The sequence below is a fragment of the Mastigoproctus giganteus genome, chromosome 1 (assembly GCF_048544385.1).
Source record: "Mastigoproctus giganteus isolate SK-2022 chromosome 1, ASM4854438v1, whole genome shotgun sequence".
Taxonomy (NCBI): Eukaryota; Metazoa; Arthropoda; class Arachnida; order Uropygi; family Thelyphonidae; genus Mastigoproctus; species Mastigoproctus giganteus.
The window spans coordinates 66,261,609-66,281,030 of NC_143575.1; the positions used below are offsets into that span (position 1 = coordinate 66,261,609).

A 19,422-nucleotide genomic window follows, 5' to 3' on the forward strand; every position below is an offset into this window, starting at 1 on the left:
TGATATACATAGAATCACGTTAATTACAATGTCATAAGTGAAATGAACATGTAACATGTCCACATAGCAAATCACATCACGCAACTAATCAGAAGTATAAATTGTGGCACAGGAACCACAAGACAGCAGTCTTTTTCTGTCCTAGGAAGAACGAAAACCACACCCACTGGAGGTAGTGCTATACCAACGGGCGCTAGCTAATCCTGTATCCACAGCTGCCCAAACTGGGGTACCAGCTAAAAAAAAAAAAAAAGCAGATGGCAGGTGATATCAGTTTTAAGATATATCGATAGACATTGCAGTTGTTGGGTTGGTTTCTTGTTGTTCATAGACTTGAGAAGAGTTGCTTTCTTTTGGTGAAAACAGCAGAGCAGAATTGTTGTAGAGCTGAGAACGATTGAGAATTTTCAGTCAGTGCCACTTCATTTCCTTCAGAAAAGTTGCTGACAGACAGCAGCTTGTAGTGGTACAGGCTGCAGCGATACAGAATGTGCGTCCAGGTTTCCTCAGCACCACACAAGCAGAGATTGGTGTCAGACAAACAAAATTGAAATAGTTTGGAGTTGATGGAGCCGTGCCCAGTAAGTATGTACGATGTTGTTAAGCTGGGAGTAAACCATTGGCGGACGTTCTCGTTGAGAGGGAAGGTAACTTCAGGAACAAAAAAGCGGGTGACTTGACCAGTAGTACTGGAATCCCATCGTGATTGCCACACACTGATAAGTTCATTCCAGATTCGCCGTTTCTCGTCTTTGATGGTAGCAGTTAGGTTGCATGAGATGCCTAGAAGCTCTCCAGGAACTCTGTTCTTTAGACGACAGCATAGTCCTTTGAAGATGACATGCAGGTCTAGTGGTAAGACTCCTGCAGAACAGCAGAGGACACTGTCCTGCAAGCCCGTATCATGGAAAGCAGCATAATCCGTTGAATGGAGATGAGCTTGGAATGGAGTTTAACATTAACGGCTCTATGAAACCAGACTCCCGAAGCATATGTTGTTATTGGTACGAATACTGCTATATAATATAGTAAGACAGTCTTCCTATTTAGTCCCCAGTCCGATTTGGAAATTCGGATAATTGCTGCAGTGAACCTCTTAATCTTCGAGGCGAGGTGATTAATATGAGAAGAGAAGGTTAACCTGTCTTCCAAAATTACTTCAAGATGTTTTAATTCAGGTACAAAAGGGATTTGCTTACCATCTCTCGTTTCACTCCGTGGCTGAGTTAGTTGGTCTCAGGCGTAGATAGCAAGGTTTTTTCCCCCATTAACTGGGGTTTTTTCGTCCAGCAGAACAGGCAAATCAACCATAGAACATACGCAATTTACAGACACAAATACGGGTTAATGTATTTAATTACGGGTAACCCTAAAATAATAATTTGATTTTTTTTTTACTGTCTCTCTTTATATTAGGAGGTCTTCTGTAATATGACTTGCCGTTAAAAACCATCAGTTTTGTTTTTGTTGCAGATATTCGCAGTTTATTTATACTTGACCGCTTGATTAGTTCAGAAAGAGTTTTATATTGCTTGATTGTTCTAGTTGAAGACGCGATCGATCTGGAATTAGAAGAACCAAATCATCGGCATAGTCAAAGGCAGAGATATTGTCAGGTTTTTGATTGAGCCAGCTGTCCAGAAGAGGGGTCCCAGAACTGATTCCTAGGGGCATCCTCTTGAGATGGTCGTTGAGAGAGACTGCTGTTTTGAGATTACTTGGATGAGTCCATTTTGGAAGTAGCTTCTAATAACTAAAGTGTACCAGGACTGGCGTCAAAATGGTCAAACAACGACCCGATGGGAAACTGCAAAGGTCAGCGAAAGGCTGAAGTTAGAGGTGAGCGGCGGGTCCGACGACTTGTACAGGCTAACAGGCGTAGCACTGTTGAAGAATTGACTACCCAATACAACATGGGCCAACCCGGAGCAATATCTAGCATTACCATGCGTCGCATGCTCACAGGTATGGGCTATACCAGCAGACGACCCCTACTGCATCCTCTCCTAACCAAGGTTCATCGGCGTAAAAGACTCGCCCGGTGCAAAGAGCATGCAAGTTGGACGTTAGAAGACTGGAAAAAGGTGTGCTGGTCGGAGGAGTCACGTTATTTGCTTCACACCGTGGATGTTCATGTACGGATTTGACGTCAACAACATGAAGCTCTTGATCCATCATGCATGATATCAAAAGTGCAGGCCGGTGGAGGCGGTTGTATGGTGTGGGGCATGTTTCACTGGCAGGAACTTGTACCCCTTGTGCATGTGGAACAATTTATCAGTGGTCTCCGCTATCGTGAACTGCTTGCTGACTGTGTACAGCCCGCTATGTTACACTTTTTCCCGAATAGCGATGGTGTCATCCAAGATGACAATGCGCCGAGCTATCGGGCACTTGTTGTGCAGGAATGGTTTGAGGAACACAGTTCTGACTTGCAGCATATCGATTGGCCTCCGAACTCCCCCGATATCAATCCGATAGAGCACTTGTGGGACACTATGGAAAGTCATATCAGGCGTCTGGATACACTAATCACCTCCATACCTGCATTGCTGACCGCATTACACATAGCTTGGTTGGCCATACCTCCCGAACGCTTCCGACATCTTGTTGAATCAATGCCACGTCGGATAGCTGCTGTACTGAAGGCAAAAGGAGGACCTATGAAGTATTAGGTAGGTGGTCATAATTCAGTTATCACTCAATGTATAAAGTCATATTTTACAATAATGTTAATCCGGGTTATTTAAGTATATTCAATGACTTTTAATTAAATTTCATAATGCATTAATTAAGAATGCTATATAAAAATAATTAAATAAAAGTCGCTACCAAAATTATTAAGAAAACTGAATAAAATTCGTGTTAAATATATAGTGCATGTGTATACACAGGCTGCTTCAAAAGTGATGGTCAATAATTTAAAGGTGAACTGTGCAGACTACAATATGCAAAAAAAGCCTAGTAAACATGGGTCCTTAAGTGAATCGTTTTCGAGATATTGCACATTTCTAGTTGGGATCCACCCCTGACTTGTTTGTTTAGGTTAGGTTATGCTCATTCTCTCCCTTTCCCCTCTCTCAATGCTCTGAGACGTAGCTGGCATACTAGTACTTGTCAAAGGATAGTCAACATCGAAAGAGGATACAGCAACGAAGAGTATGCGGATATGTACTTCATTTATGGAAAGCCAATGGCAGTGCACTCTAGGCTGCACGTTTGTACCAAGAAGCATTTCCCCGCCGAAGGCAGCCCAACAGGCGCACATTCATCGGGGTAGAATATGGGCGCTTCGCACATGGAGTACGAGCAAGTAGGCCCAGAAGCATTACACCTGATGTTTAGGAAAAGGTGTTAGAAAGAATATATATATATATATATATATATATATAGGGTGTTTCAGTTAAACGTTTCAGAACTTCTAAGAGGGGTAGGGTACATCCTGACAACTCGAAATCATATAGCAATGTGGGGTCGGAAATGCTTTCCTGAAGCGGTGTTGTACACAGAAGCACCATAAAGAAAAGAGACCGTAAGTGAGAAATCGTTTTAATAATACATGAAAAGAAGCAAAAGGTACATGGATTAAAGTAAGTGTTCGAAGTTTCTTCCACGGACTACAATGCACGCCTCACATCTCCGACGCATGGACATCCGAACATTCTGGAATACTCCAGGCGAATTTCGAATTTCTTCGGCAGCTACTGCGATTCTTGCAACCAGCTCCTCAGCATTGTCAACAGGGGTGTCATAAACTAGTGATTTCATATGACCCCAGAAATAAAAATCAAGACATGATAGGTCGGGTGACCGAGCAGGCCAACGCACGGGACCACCACGTCCGATCCACTGTTGACCAAATGTGACATCCAGGTAGTTACGAACATCTCCGCTATAATGGGCAGGGGCTCCATCGTGTTGGAACCACATTGTCTGTCGCGTCGATGCAGAAATCTGTTCATCTCTCAAAAGTTGTGGCAATACTTGCTGCAGAAAGATCAAGTAGATAGGTCCGGTTAGACGACACGGTAACAGGTAAGGTCCGATGAGGTGATCTCGCAGGCCAACGCACGGGACGTGGTGGTCCCGTGCGTTGGCCTGCTCGGTCACCCGACCTATCATGTCTTGATTTTTATTTCTGGGGTCATATGAAATCGCTAGTTTATGACACCCCTGTTGACAATGCTGAGGAGCTGGTTGCAAGAATCGCAGTAGCTGCCGAAGAAATTCGAAATTCGCCTGGAGTATTCCAGAATTTTCGGATGTCCATGCGTCGGAGATGTGAGGCGTGCATTGTAGTCCGTGGAAGAAACTTCGAACACTTACTTTAATCCATGTACCTTTTGCTTCTTTTCATGTATTATTAAAACGATTTCTCACTTACGGTCTCTTTTCTTTATGGTGCTTCTGTGTACAACACCGCTTCAGGAAAGCATTTCCGACCCCACATTGCTATATGATTTCGAGTTGTCAGGATGTACCCTACCCCTCTTAGAAGTTCTGAAACGTTTAACTGAAACACCCTGTATATTATATTAGGGCCACCCATTATTTCTAATATATGCCAATATATGTAATTTGTCTGTAAATTGCGTGTGTTCTCTGGTCGATTTCCCTGTTTTGCTGGACGAAAAAACCCCAGTTTCTGGGGAAAAAAAAACTTTTCTATCTACGCCTGAGACGGACTAACTTAGCCACAGCCACAAAGTGAAAAAAGCCCATTAAAGTTCCTCGCGTCATCGACGGGATTCGAACCCGGGCCTTTTCCACTCAGTGTGGGGAGGACGGTGACAATACCACTGTGCTACTCGCTCAGACTGTTAGAAAGAATAGAACAAAATCCAGGAATTTCGGCAAGGAGAGTTGCTCTGCAAGAGCGTGTACTGAGTCAGTGTGTGGCGAATTTTACATCGCCAATTACTGTACCTCTACCATATCCAGCGTGTACAAGGTCTCAGCAATACAGACTATCCTCCCAGAGTGAACCTCTGTCAGTGGATGCAACAACAGTATGTCCTGAACCTCCAATTTTTAAACAACATTTTGTTCACCGACGAAGCTGGATTTACTCGTGATGATATTTTTAATTTTCATAACTGTCACGTTTATTCCGACGAAAATCCTAATGCAATTCACGAGTCACGACATCAGTAACGTTTCTCGTTTAATGTGTATGCAGGACTACTAGGAGACCGTCTAATTGGACCACACCTTCTGCCAAACAGCTAACAGGAGAGCTGTACCTTCAGTTCCTGCAGAATGTTCTTCCAGACCTCCTTAATGATGCTGATGTTCCACTTCAGCAATGCCAGAACATGTGGTTTATGCATAATGGTGCACCGGCACATTTTGCTCGAGTTGTGACTCGGTGTGTAACTAGAAGGTATTGTCAATGGTGGATAGGTAGGGTTCGGCCTGTAATGCGGCCTCCCAGATCACCAGACTAAAATCCTATAGATTTTTATATCTGGTTTCTTGTAAAAAGATTGGTGTACACTTCTGACATTAACACAGTTGAGGAATAGCAGCGTCGGGTTGAAGGAGCCTTTCAGCAAATCAGAAATGACCTAGGAATGCCCGAGAGGATTCGCAACTCAATGCAGATAAGACTACAAAGCTGCGTACGGATGCAAGCATAGCATTTTGAACACCTTTTGTAACATGTAACATCTGTAAAATCCTGTGGTGTTGAAAACAAAAATTAAAAATGTATTATCTTATGTTTAATAAAACCACCCTTAGCAAAGGATTAACAGATTTTTGCTAAACTAGTGCTCCCATAGTCAGTGGCGGATCTTAACAGAAAATGTGCATTATCTCGAAAACAGTTCATTTGCCACCTGATGTTCACTGGGACTTTTTTGCTTATTTTAGTTTGTACTTTTTACCTTTAAATTATTGACCATCATTTTTTAAACACCCTGTATATATTACCTAATTTGTTTAAGATTATTACTATATTCAATATATATACCACGTGAAATTAATAATATAGTGTATTCAGCAATCTCCTAAGCCACTAATGCATAAAGTGACGTTTCAGGCATCTTGCCCATACCCATCATCAGACCATGCTGCTGACAGACTTCTACTTGCCGTTGCTGCCAGAAACCTGATGTGCATGCAGGTTTCTGGCAGCAACGGCAAGTAGAAGTCTGTCAGCAGCATGGTCTGATGATGGGTATCGACAAGATGCCTGAAACGTCACCTTAATGCATAGTGTTTTAAGTGATTGCTCAATAAACTATATTATTAATTTCATGTGGTATATAAGTGGTCTTAAATATAGTAATAATCTTAATGGAAAATGTCCTTCCCTAACTAATTTGTTTAGTTCTCTGATATTCATTCATGCTTTGTAAATATATTAAGAAAATTCTGAAATACGTATATATAATTATTATGCTATGGAATCCAATTTATTATTAAGTCATACACAAGATTAACATTTAATTGATATGCTTTTTTTTTTTTTTTTTTTTTTTTTTTGTCTTCTCTTTTGCGTTCCTCCCAGAAGTTCCTACGGTGGTCAGCTGCGAGATGTACGTTAGAAGTTTTGGCTCTGTCAATCCAGCAACCATGGTATGTGTTGAAACTGTGTGAAAATATATATTTGTTATTTATATATTGTCGTTTAATTAATTTATAATGATTTGTTGTAACATCTTAATATACAGAATGATTTAAAAAAAAAAGCAAACAATTTCAAAAATCTTAGAAATATATTATTTTATTATTTAACAGTGATGGACATGGACAGAGAATCTCTGAAACTGTATTTTTTATAGCTCCTCAATATAACCCTCACGAGTTGTACGATAGACGCCGATTCGATAGTCTGTTTCTTCTCAGACCTTTGGTATGTCTGGTAGTTTTATGACACCGCCTTAGTTATCCAGCCTTTCAGTTTAGGAATGTCTTTTTTTTTTTTTTTTTTATGAAAACCCCAAACACGAAAGGTATCAAAACCTATAGTACTTAGTACCGTGCATGGGTTGAAGGAGAAGTATGGGGGGGGAGGGGGATGCCGGAAACTTTGCTCTAGAGACTAAACATGGGTTTCACCACTTCAAGCCTCCAATTAGCAAAGTGGTGGTATTTCACCGGTTGATGAAAGTCATCTACCACCTAAAAGATCTGGGCAATAGCAACACACCACCAAAAGAAGCCACATGTTAAAGTCCAGCGATCTGAAGCATCAGGAGTACCACATACCATCGTCGATACCCCTTCCCATCCATTGCTGAGGTAGTGTGTTGTTTAGTTGTTTTCGCATGAAAGTGAGAAAGCGCACCTTCTTTCTCTGAAGATGAAGCAGGATTTTCATGAAGTTGATGCATAGCCAGTTCTTCAACATAACTAGCTAAATGTTCTGTTCTTTTTGATAGTATTTGCCATAAAAAAAGAAAGGTCGATAAATTTTCTGATGTGAAATAACCCAAAATACGTTTATTTATTTATTTTTTATTTTTTTGGAGTCCCTTTCGCGTTCCGTGACTTGATAAGAACTGTGTGTCCTATACCCGACTGATGTGGAGATTAACTTTCTCGCTCAAGTGTAACGTAGCTACATTGCTGAAAACAAGCCCATACTGCCACTCCTTTCTCTTCCATTTTTCGTGGAAAAGCACAGCAAAGCCCGTAACGTTTGTGTTTGTCGTTCTGTTTTAATGCGTGGACTGACTGCAATTTGTGAGCTTTCAAAAGTAAATGCTTTCAGAAAATAAGCCAGATTGTTGTTTGAGGTACATATTCAAACCTTGACCTTAGTTTTAGAGTAACTAATCATTTACATAAATAGGACTCAATCAACTCACGTCTTAGTTTTTGGAGTCAACGGTGTAATAAGGGCAGCAATTCATTTCTTGATATTATTGTTTTTAGTTTTTTTTATTTATTAATACTTGATCTACGAATATTAATCAATTAACTATTAAATCCATTTATTAATTAACAATTAATGTATTAATTTTAATCATTTATGTATTGAAGATTTTTAAGCAAATTGAAAATAAGTTATACTGTGTTCTTATCTACAAATCTTTACCTCTTTTACTGTCTTTACAATCACTGAATTAGTGCTACAGGAAGTACCACGAAACATCTAAGAATTATCTGAATCCCTTTAAAAAATGAAAGACAGATTTTACTCTACGAAGATGAAGTGCTTACATTTTTATTGTTCACCATTTCTATTTGCCTGTGTACCGATGCTCTAAAGTCGAACAACTTTACTCACTGCTATGTTTGTGTGGGTTCGCTGAAAAATTCTCTTATACATTGCACTGTTTTCATCACTGATACAGGGGCAACTTGCCATTTTTCCTGACAGATACAGCTTTTGCTATCAAATTTCCTGCAGTTATAATTTGACTTAGATTGTGATAGATACTTTTTTTTTTTGTATGGTTCGAAAATTACGACACTTTTTTTACAGAATTGGTCTTTACAAACGGGATAATTGTACAATTTCCATCACATCCACCAAGATGTGAGGAAAATTGTATACACTTTTTAAATACTTTAGCTATAAAAGCTCTTCGTTTGTGTAGAGTTTTAAAATTCTACTTTTCCTGATAGTATAAATGCCGTAGGTTTCGTGGATTTTTTCCTCCGTGATTATTTTCATAAGTGATTATTATACTATACGTACAATATTGAGAATTTGTTTCTACGAAATGGGTAGAGAATGTGTGAAAGTGCATGTTTCTTTTTTGAATTACTCTGTATTTTAGTATATCTAAAATATCTATTATCCAGATATCTCATGCCAAATAAATAATTGGTTTGGTCTGCCTGGAGGTCAACGGCTAAAAAGTTACATTTGTCGATAAGTAAAACTTTGCAAAACAACGTTGACAAATGAAGAATTCAAGTATTTAATGGTTATGTCGAATTTTGTATCTTAGTAGCTGAATAGGATTTGTACCGATGCTTTCCAAACGTTTTTTTTTTTTTTCGGCACTCCCACAGGAAGTTTGTACTTATTCGACATCAACACTCATTTTGCTCCTTAGATTTAAGTTGATTATAAATGCAACGATACGCAACTTTCTTTGTTTCAGGCCAAAAATCTGTTTATGAGAGAGAGAGAGAGAGAGAGAGAGAGAGAGGTCCACAATGTGATATAAGTAGGTAGGCTTTTATAATACTCAAAAGCCTTTCCTCATAAAGACAAATCCTCTATTGAGATTAGAGAAGGATAACAGTTGACGTAAAGTCTCACTTAGAATTTAATTGATATGTTTTTTTAATATGTTTATGAGAATTACGTAAATCCATAACGAATGGGGATAAATTACAACTTCGTTCCAATGCTATTTCTCAATGTACGACGTGATTAAGAATCGCGAACTTGTCTAGATTGCCTTTTCCACTATTCTGTGGAATTGCCAACCGTCAAAATTAAAAGATTGATCGAGTTACAGCATGTAGACTATTTTCTGACCCTCTTTCTGTTATGGTCTAGGAATCGATTATGATATGGCTTTTTTTCAGGGCCACCAGGCATGAAGTACGGCTGTACGCAGTCCAGCACTATCGGGTGAAATATTTAATCCATTAGAGTATTATATTTTTCCACTTTCATCTTACAAATGAAGCGTTACTGTTACTACTCATCACATTAATGTACAACATTGGGGTGTTTTTATGGCATTTTCTGTGAAAATATTGTAATTATTTCAATAAACATCTTTTTTAAATATGATAATATTAATGAAAAGTTACTTTGTTAATACGCGAATTAATTAATTTATAGAAATTGTCTTCTTTATATTGTATACATAGTATACAATATAAAGAAGATATACAGATATAAAGGTATACAGACTACATATGTATTACCATGCATAATAGGACATGCATTGATTTATTAGGTATATCTAGCTAACAGCGGGTAGGTACCCCTTTAGCCCTCAGAACAGTCCGGCTTCGTTCGTCGTGGAAAGGACTCAACGAAGTGTTAAAAGCGTGTCACAGAGATGCTGGTCCTTGCTGACTGAATTGCTTCCCACAGTTGCTGCAAAGTGTATGGTTTCGGATGTCTACGCCAAAAGCTCGTTCCGCCTCTTTCACAGGTGCTTAATTGGATTGAGATCTGGTTACTGGAATGGCCCCAGAATAGGTTGAATTTATTCTTATGTTGCTGAAATGAGTTCTGTGCATTTCTGGCCGTATAACACGGCTCATAATTCTGTTGGAGAAACCCATTCGCAGGTGGATAAACTGCAGCCCTGAATGGGAGCGCTTGGCCGAAAACGATTTACAGTAATCTGTGGCAGCCAAATGTTGCTCCACCAGTATCAAGGGTTCGATGTACACCACGAAAATATCCCCACACAATTACACCTCCATTAGCAGCCAGCATTGTTGGCAAAATAACGCATAGTTGTTACTTTACTGATCTTTAATGAGATTTCCTGCCAAAAGATGAAGTTTAAGTTTATCCACCCTTGCCAAAACCATGGACTTGAGAATTAAATAATAAAGAAGCCCGAAGGTTTTCAGAAAAATCGCATCTAATATTTAATTTTAGTAATTCTTAGTTTGCTGAATTCTGTATTAGTTTCTTCTAATTTTCATTAATGATATTGATTGTAGTAGTTCAAGTTCACGTCTTGTATTATGGTAATACAAGTTTCATGTGAATTTTTCTGATGATATTGAGTTGGGAAAGGGGCAATTCTAGAACTAAATAAACAAATTATATAACGGTCTAAAATATGACAATTAATACGCAGTTGAATTGACCATGCATTAAGTCAATGTGATGGCTAAATACAGTGACATTCTTCTGTTCTCTCTATATTGTAAACTCGGTTAAGCTGAGGTGGTCATTCCGGAGTGGGGGGAAAAAAACTGCAAACAAACACTATCATATTAGGACTACCAAAATTACCTTGTGTATGTTATTGCGTGCATTATATTGGCCTGCTTTGCTGGACAAAAATCCCGAGTTTCCGGGAGAGGGGGCTTGCTATCTTCGTCCGAGACTGACTAACTCAGTCACGGAGTGGAGAGAGAGAGAGAGAGAGTCCCATAAGTTCCTAGCATTGTCGAAGGGATTCGAACCCTGGCCTTTTCCGAAGTTATGACTCTGATGAGTATAATAAGGAACTGTACAGGGAAATAAAGTGGGCCAGTAAATCAGAGAGTCTTATAATGGGAGATTTTAATTTCCCAGATATTGACTGGAATGTGGGGGCTGGTTACTCACACACTAGCAGGGCTTTTGTGGATTTATTGGATGATTGTTTTCTACATCAGCATGTTCGGGAGGCAACTAGAGGGAGTAATATTCTTGATTTGATTATCAGCAGTGATTCTTCATGCATTACGAATTTGCAGATAAATGAACCACTAGGTGGCAGTGATCACAGTGTGCTGAAGTGGGATTTACTGAAAGAGGTAACTACCATTAGGGGTAAAGGGAAGGGTTATTGCTTCCGTAAAGGCGACTACGATGGACTGAGACAGTATTTAAATTCTATACAGTGGGACCAACTGATGATGTTACCAACAGCAAATTCAAAATGGGAAGCATTCAAAGAACTTATCTTGGAAGCTACTAGGCTTTACATACCAACTAAGAAATATTGTTCAAGGTTTAGGCCAAAATGGATGTCAGATGAACTAATGAGGCATATGGCAGAGAAGAAAAATGCATGGGATACTTACAAATTAACACATGACACAGAAGCCTATGATAGATACAAGTTGATATGCAACCAAGTTACAAAGAAGTTAGGCAGGCGAAGGCAGATTACGAGAAATCCTTGGCAAGGGATGCAAAGAGTTCTTTACTTATGTAAACTCTAGAAGGAAGGGGATGAATCAGATTGGTCCACTTGATATTGATGGGTCAACTGTTGATGATCCTGCTCAGGTAGCTAACAAACTAAATGAATATTTTGCATCGACATTCACACATGAGGAGTTATTCAGCAAGGGGAATGCCAGAGGTGTATTCAACTCTAGCAGTAAGCTACAGAATCTTGAAATAACTGGGAGTAAAGTGGAGAAGAAACTGTTGAAGATAAACACAAGAAAGGGGTGGATGGGATCTATCCAGTTATATTAAAGGAGGCAGCAAAGGAAGTAAGCAAACCCTTAGCCATAATTATGAGAGCTTCCTTGGACTCAGGGGAGGTACCCATAGACTGGAAATGTGCAAATGTGACCCCAATTCACAAAGGAGGATCAAAGGCTGACACAAGTAATTATAGACCTGTGAGCTTAACTTCTGTTCCAGGAAAATTAATGGAGGCACTGGTTAAAGAAGCACTGCAGGATCATTTAGACAAGACTTCAGTAATAGCTCAGACACAGCATGGTTTTGTTAAGGGGAAGTCTTGCCTGACCAATTTGATTGGATACTATGATGCAGTCACAAAAGAACTGGATGCAGGGAATAACTTTGATATTATATACTTGGATCTTAGAAAGGCTTTTGATACTGTTGCACATGGAAGACTGCTACACAAATTGGAGCAGTGTGACATTGGAGGCAAATTGCTGCTATGGATAAAGGGGTGGTTGAGGGGGAGAAGACAGAGAGTGGTAATCAATGGACACTGCTCATCGTGGACTAATGTTATTAGTGGAGTCCCTCAGGGCTCAGTGTTGGGTCCATTATTGTTTTCTGTATTTATAAATGATATTGATGATGGTATATCAAGCTTAATGTCCAGGTTTGCAGACGATACAAAGGTTGGCAGGGTTGTCAAGGACACTACTGACACTATGCTGCTGCAACAGGATCTGGAAAGGTTGAGCAGATGGGCTGAGAGGTGGCAAATGAAGTTTAACATTGACAAATGTAAAGTACTACACATGGGAAACAGCAACCCCAGAGCAACATATCAACTCTGTGGTACTACACTGACAGTGGTAGAGAATGAAAGGGACTTGGGGGTGATTGTGCAGGCAGATATGAAGTTCTCTGAGCAGTGCAGACGGGCTGCAAGAGTAGCTCATGGAGTATTGTCAATGATATACAGGAATTTTTCCAGCAGGGATAAGGAGGTGATTATTCCATTGTATAAGGCAATGGTCAGGCCACACCTAGAGTACTGTATACAGGTCTGGAGGCCTCATTTCAAGAAGGATGTAGAGCTGCTGGAACGAGTACAGAGAAGGGCAACAAGATTAGTGAATGGAACAAAGGGGTGCTCTTACGAAGAAAGGCTTAAGTTTTGCAAATTACAGTGTCTGGAGACTAGGCACCAGCGAGGTGATCTGATAGAGGTGTATAAAGCCTTGAATGGTTTAAGCATGCTCAATGCTGATGGGATTCTTGCTCTAGCTCAGAAAAATCACCTGAGAGGGCATAAATTCAAATTGAGGAAAGACAGATGTAGGATAGACGTGCGGAAATTTGCCTTTAGCCAGCGGGTGGTTGGTTGGTGGAACAGACTGCCATCCCTTGTGGTGGAGGTTGATAGCCTAAATAAGTTTAAGGCTCAGCTGGACAGGTATTTTGAACGAACAGAGGGGTGAAGTGGAAGTGGGTTTTTTTTTTTTTTTTTGGCTGATGCTGCATAAGCTTGCTTTCTTGCATCAAATGCCTCTACTAATGCTAATGCTAAGTGTTGGAGATGATCTCAGTCCGGGTTGAGGGATCCTCCAGCTGCACAGTTCCCATATGCTTGGCTTCGAGATTATTCCAGTGATCATTTTGACAGTTAGGGTGAGGCGTCTTTCCATTATAAGATTTGGCAGTCGGGCAAAGTTCAGTGCGGTTGCCATCGCAGTTGTTCTTTGCTGGGGTGGACGATGATGTTTATGTGTGACCCAACGAAGGAGCCAGTATTCGGAGGAGTACACACGCTTGATATTCGTGGGGGCTGCAGATGCCCATATTTCTGAGGCGTATAACACAACGGAGTATACAGAGGTGTATACGTACCGCCGAGTCACATTCAGATCCTTAACGTGAAGTAGTTGTTGTTTGGTAATCCACCGCATTTTGGAGAATTTTGTTATGAGCTTGACAATGTGGGGCTTGAAGGTCAGTTTGCAATCGAAAACTACTCCCAAGTCTGTGTGTATTTACCACTGGAAGGAGAATGCCATTTAGAGAAACTTGGACTTCAGTGGGTTGGTGCTTCAACGAAAAGACAATTTGGGCTGATTTTGCAGGATTAATAAGTAGTCCAAATTGATGGAGATAGGATTCTAAGTCGTGTAGCTTTCGATTGATCTTTTCATTAATTTTTGAGATATGTTCCCCCGGGTTAATCTGGGTGTGTAACTTAATATCGTCAGCATAGCAAATTATGTCTTCTCTCTCTTGAACAAACGGAATAATGACTGCAGTAAATAATGCTCCGGAGAGGACTCCGCCTTGGGGAACTCCTGCAGTGATTTTTCTTGAGATTATCTCTTGTTCTGCTGTAAGAACAATGATTCTGTCTGATAGCAGGGTTGTTATAAACCACAACAAGTCACCTTTTATATGGAAGTAATTTTCTAGGAGGTGAACGAGTGAGGGAATGCTGATTGAGTCGAAGGCAGCTTCCAGGTCGAAATACGTTACGGCAAGTTCTGCTTTGGCTTCTAGTGCACTGAGAATGGTGCTGGTTATGGAAGTTAAATTGGTGACTGTGGATCTTCCGGGAATAGCATAGTGAATTTGTGGGGGTTTGTGAGGCATGATTTGATTTGTGATGGTTGAAAGTAATGCCTTCTCCATAAGTTTCAAGAGGCTGGAAGAGCGAGAGATTGGCCTGAACTGTTTAATGAGGGATGCAGATTGGCATTTAGGATGTGGTCTCACAGCATATCTGTTCCAGAGAGGGGGGAAGTAGTGCTGCGTTAAGATACGGTTAAAAATTGAGAGTAGTGGATCGATGATAAACGTGCTGAGTCACTTGATCATGAATTGTGGCACAAGGTCAGGGCCTGCGGTTGCGGTGGGTGGCAGTCCATTCATAGCAGTTATAAGCTGCTTCCTGGTGATGCTAACGGTGGCGAGAATATCCGTAGGGATGTTGTTGACAGGTAAGTTGGCTGGATATGTCGGGGCCACCTTGTTCGAGAACCGTGCAATGTGGTCCATCCACAGTTCAAGATACAGTGTTTTAGGGATTCCTGTATGCCGAGAGTCGTAAAATGGTTTGCCTTTTTGTAGGGTTGCTTTTAGATGCTCTTTGATTGCAGATGATTTCTGGCGGTTGAACACTGCCCTTGCTCTGGAGAAGGCAATCCGATCTTGTACAGCGCCTGACTCTTTCCATTTCTTATGCAGATTTTGTTTTTCTTGGAAGGTTTTGTTCAGTGGAGGCGTCCACCAAGCTCTTGAACGGGGAGTGATGTAGACAGTCCTTGTCGCTCTGTAGTTGGCAATGGTCCGGATCCACCTGGTCATGAGGTCCACAGCCAACTGGAGATCTCAATTGTTGAGAGCTTCCCAAGGGATGGAGGATGCGGCTTCGAGACATCGTGGTGGATCAATGAATTTTTGGGATGTTATTTCTTTTTTCTTTTTTGGGCCTTGAATATTGAAGTTAGGTGCGGCTAAGTGCAGGAGTATGGCAATGGGTTCGTGATCGGATTGAAAGAGATCGTGAGGGTTGTCTAAGAGGTCGCATGGTGCTGAGGAGAATACCAAATCTAAGAGATTGGGTCCTCTCGTGGGGTGGCAGTTGAGAAGTCTGATACCCATTGACTCCATACTGCTAACGAGTATCCTACTAAGATGTGCGAGAGTAGGTGGAAGATTGAAATCTCCACAAACAATGTGCTTAGCAGAGGCGTGGAGGTGATTCACTAGCCAATGGATTACATCTTCAATGATATCACTGTTTGGACCTGGTGGAATATATACTGTTGCTATGTCTATCAAGTAGGTGTTAAGCTTGAGGGACACTATGGCAGCTTCAAATGCAAGGGATTGGCTTACCACAGAATGTACCAATGAAAAGAGGGTGGTATTGTAGAGTATTGCGACTCCCCCTCCACCTTTGGTAGGTGCCACCACAACTCGACAATCTAAGTACCGCTAACGTTACGTTAGCTTTGAGCCAATAATGAGAGGCGGACTGGCCATAGGACTTGCCGGAGGTTTCCCCGGTGGGCCGTATGCCATAAACACTAGTATGAGGCCGCTACAAGGTTTCTCCGGTAAGAATTCTTGACCCAGTCCGCCTCTGCTGGGATGTAACACCGATGCCTTTGCGAAACTTGCTAAGTTTATCAATATTTTGTATATGAGTATTTCGTAGCAAGGATTTCTTTCCTAAACCTTTCCAGTTCATTAACGACGCGTCTCGCGATGTACGAGACATGTTCTGCATATCCGTGGGCTGTGCGGCATAAATTTTACAGAGACCTTCCTTTTCCTTAATTCTTCATGCAGAATTTGACGAATCGTTTCCTTATTCGTGTTTAACTCCTCAGCCGTCATTCTGGGGGTCAATCAACGATCTCTTGCCACAATTTCACAAACTTTTGCAATTCTGCCCTCATTTCGAGAGTTGACGGACGCCCACTTCTTAGGTCATTGTGAACTTCCTTACATCCGTCTTTGAACCGCTTATACCATTCAAACATACTGGTACTGCTTAACATTTCATCACCATAAACAGTTTTTTTTACATTTCATACGTTTCTATTGCAAAGTTTCCCTGTTTAAAACAAAATTTGCTATTCCTTCATTGCTCCATTTGTAATATGGTAACACGGAACGTTAATGCTACTGGCGAAACTGGTTGTTACTTGCAACCTGTCAGCCTACTGGACAATCTCTGTACCACCATCCGTTGCAGGAAGTTTGAACTACAACATACCACTATAACAGTGGATATTATTTTCAAACTCATCGAACGTGACCGCACCAGTCCGGGAACTTTATTGCCACACCTCGTACTTTTAAACTTAATAGTACAAATAGTAATGGCATATTTCTTAATTTAAATATTTTAATAGGCTTGTGAATTGAGGAAATCTTATTTATTACTACCCTGGGTTTGATAATCTTATTTGAGAATATAAGTTAGAAGTAATTATTGCTTCTTGTTAGAATTCCTATTTAAGAATTTAAATTAGTTTTCTGTTACATTATTTTACTTACTAGTAACATAACCCTGCTTATCAACGTTTATAGTTATTAGAATCCCAAATTTTAATTTGGATGATAGATTAATTGGATAAAAAATTCCACTAAATTTCTACTTTGTTCAATGAATGGAGCCATACGGAAGAGGCAGATAAACTATAATTAATAAGGCGTGCATTATTTATTTATTTATTTATTTATTATTTTTTAAATATAATATAACCACCCTGTATCTCAATGAGAGTTGATATCTCGATATCCTTAGTGTATAGCTATCAAACAGCCAAAGTATGTCTAGGTACTTACAAGCAGAATGCAGATTACCATTTTCCAGGAATCTGCGCCTTCATATAGCTTGAATGAATCCTCGTAAGTTAGTGTGTCAGAACTGGTCATTGCTGGTTGTATTAATCTGCTAGTTGTCAGCGGCTGTAACAGTGGATATTTGTGTCGTTGCTGTGCGCTGATTTAGGAGAATTAATGGCCAATATGGTGGATGTGAATCGAAGAAACGAAGCATTCTCGGTTTGCGCAAGTCTTTTCTCCGAAGTTTTTGCCGTTTATGTCAGTCGTGTTTTTGTTAATCGATTATCAGCCTTTTTTAAAACATAAGGTAATTAAAAATTTTTCAAAATTTTCCATTTTTAAAGTTGGCAACCTTAATTGTACACTGGTGTGCAAAACTTAAGTACCAACAATATTTCTAAAGGTTACAACCACAAAATCAAACGAAACAGCCTGTGGCGATTTGCATAACTGTGGCCATTTAGTAGAAAGCTGATGCACTTGCAAAAATTTGAATCGTGATTTTTTTTTTTTTTTTGTTAGTTGTTGGCGCATCGTCTTCTGTGGCCATATTGCACCTCCCAAGGTTTTTTGCATTTTCTACTCTGATCCAAGCCCGAGGCTTGATTCGAACCCGCGATCTTTGGGTTGACAGGCAGGCACTTTACCCACCCGGCTAGCCCGGTCGGCTTGAATCGTGATGAGAGGGCTCACATAAACTGATAAAAGCAGCAGTTATGTGCAAATTACCGAATGGTGAGCACGGTTGTTACAGACGTTCGACTGGTTTCATACAGTGCTACAGACAACGAAATGGCCAGTAGACAACATGTGGATGACTTTACCGGGGTCGAATAATTGGGAAGGTCGAAGTGCGAGGAGGGTGGCTGCAGAGTTCGGTATCGCCCATAGCATCGTCCCACCTACGTGGTCGGCTTTGAGAACGACAGGTACAGTAGTTCGAAGGACCACTGGTGGTCGTCCACGAAAAACAACGCCCAATGATGACCGCTATATACTCCTACAGGCCAAGAGGGACCGACACCAGACAGCCGGATCCATTGCAAAACAGCTGCACAGAACGCAGGATATCGCGGTTTACTATGGCCAGGCGACTCCACAAAGGTGGACTGTTTGCCCGACGGCCAGTACGCTGTGCTGTCGTGCACCTGCCCATCGGAACCACCGTTTACAGTGGTGCATCGAACACAAGGACTAGACAGCAGCGCAATGGGGTAAGGTACTCTTTACTGATGAGAGTAGATTCAGTCTCAGCAGCAATTCTGAACGTCAGCTAATCTGGCGAGAGGTTGGCACACGGTATCACCCCGTAAACATCACTGAAACGGATCGATATGGCGGTCGAGGTGTTCTCGTCTGGGAAGGCGTTATCTTGGATGGATATACACAATTCCAGATACTGGAAGGCTGTACTGTAACTGGTGCACGCTAATGTACTGAGGTAATCGTTCCCATGTGCGTCTGTTCCGAGGTGCCATTAGCCCCAAGTTCGTGTTTATGGATGATAACGCCACACCGCATCGCACTGCAGTTGTTAATATGCTTTTGGAATGGGAGGACATTGTTCATATGGATTGGCCTGCTCGTTCCCCTCCCTCACGATCTAAATCCCATCGAACACATATGGGACGCTCTGGGGAGACGCCTAGCGGCACGTCCACACCCACCAGAAAATGTTCACCAGCTGAAGATGGCACTGACAGAGGAATGGACAATGTTACAGCAAGAACTTATCAACAAAATTGTATAGACAGGCGGCGCAAAGCCTGCATCGACATTTGGGGTGGCCATATCTCCTACTGAAGGCCACCCTTTCTCTTTATTCCATCTTTGGCAGTGATGCATTTGTATCATGGCAGCCAGTGCTATGGGCGCCTCCGTAGCCAGGTGGGAAGGAGCAGCAGTGCGTAGCACACGCTTCTTGATTAGACCGGGGTTCGAGCCCGTCACCACCAAATACGGAGGATGCGGAAAGGTCAGGAATGACCACCGCATATCCCCGGAGCAATATGGCCTTAGTTGCTAAAGCTCCTAAAAAACCAACAACAACCAGTGCT

General features: G+C 41.1%; 1 protein-coding gene across 2 annotated transcripts in view; it reads left to right on the forward strand.

Annotated features, from left to right (window-relative positions):
- LOC150090865 (glycine receptor subunit alpha-1-like) overlaps positions 1–19,422 on the forward strand; it is a 300,163-nt gene that overhangs the window by 150,176 nt on the left and 130,565 nt on the right. Inside the window, exon 3 of one of the 2 annotated variants that reach the window (XM_090380406.1) lies at positions 6,515–6,582. In XM_090380406.1, the coding sequence (XP_090236532.1) occupies positions 6,515–6,582 (68 nt within the window). The remainder of the gene's footprint in view (positions 1–6,514; positions 6,583–19,422) is intronic. The other variant, XM_090380412.1, reaches the window with a different exon arrangement.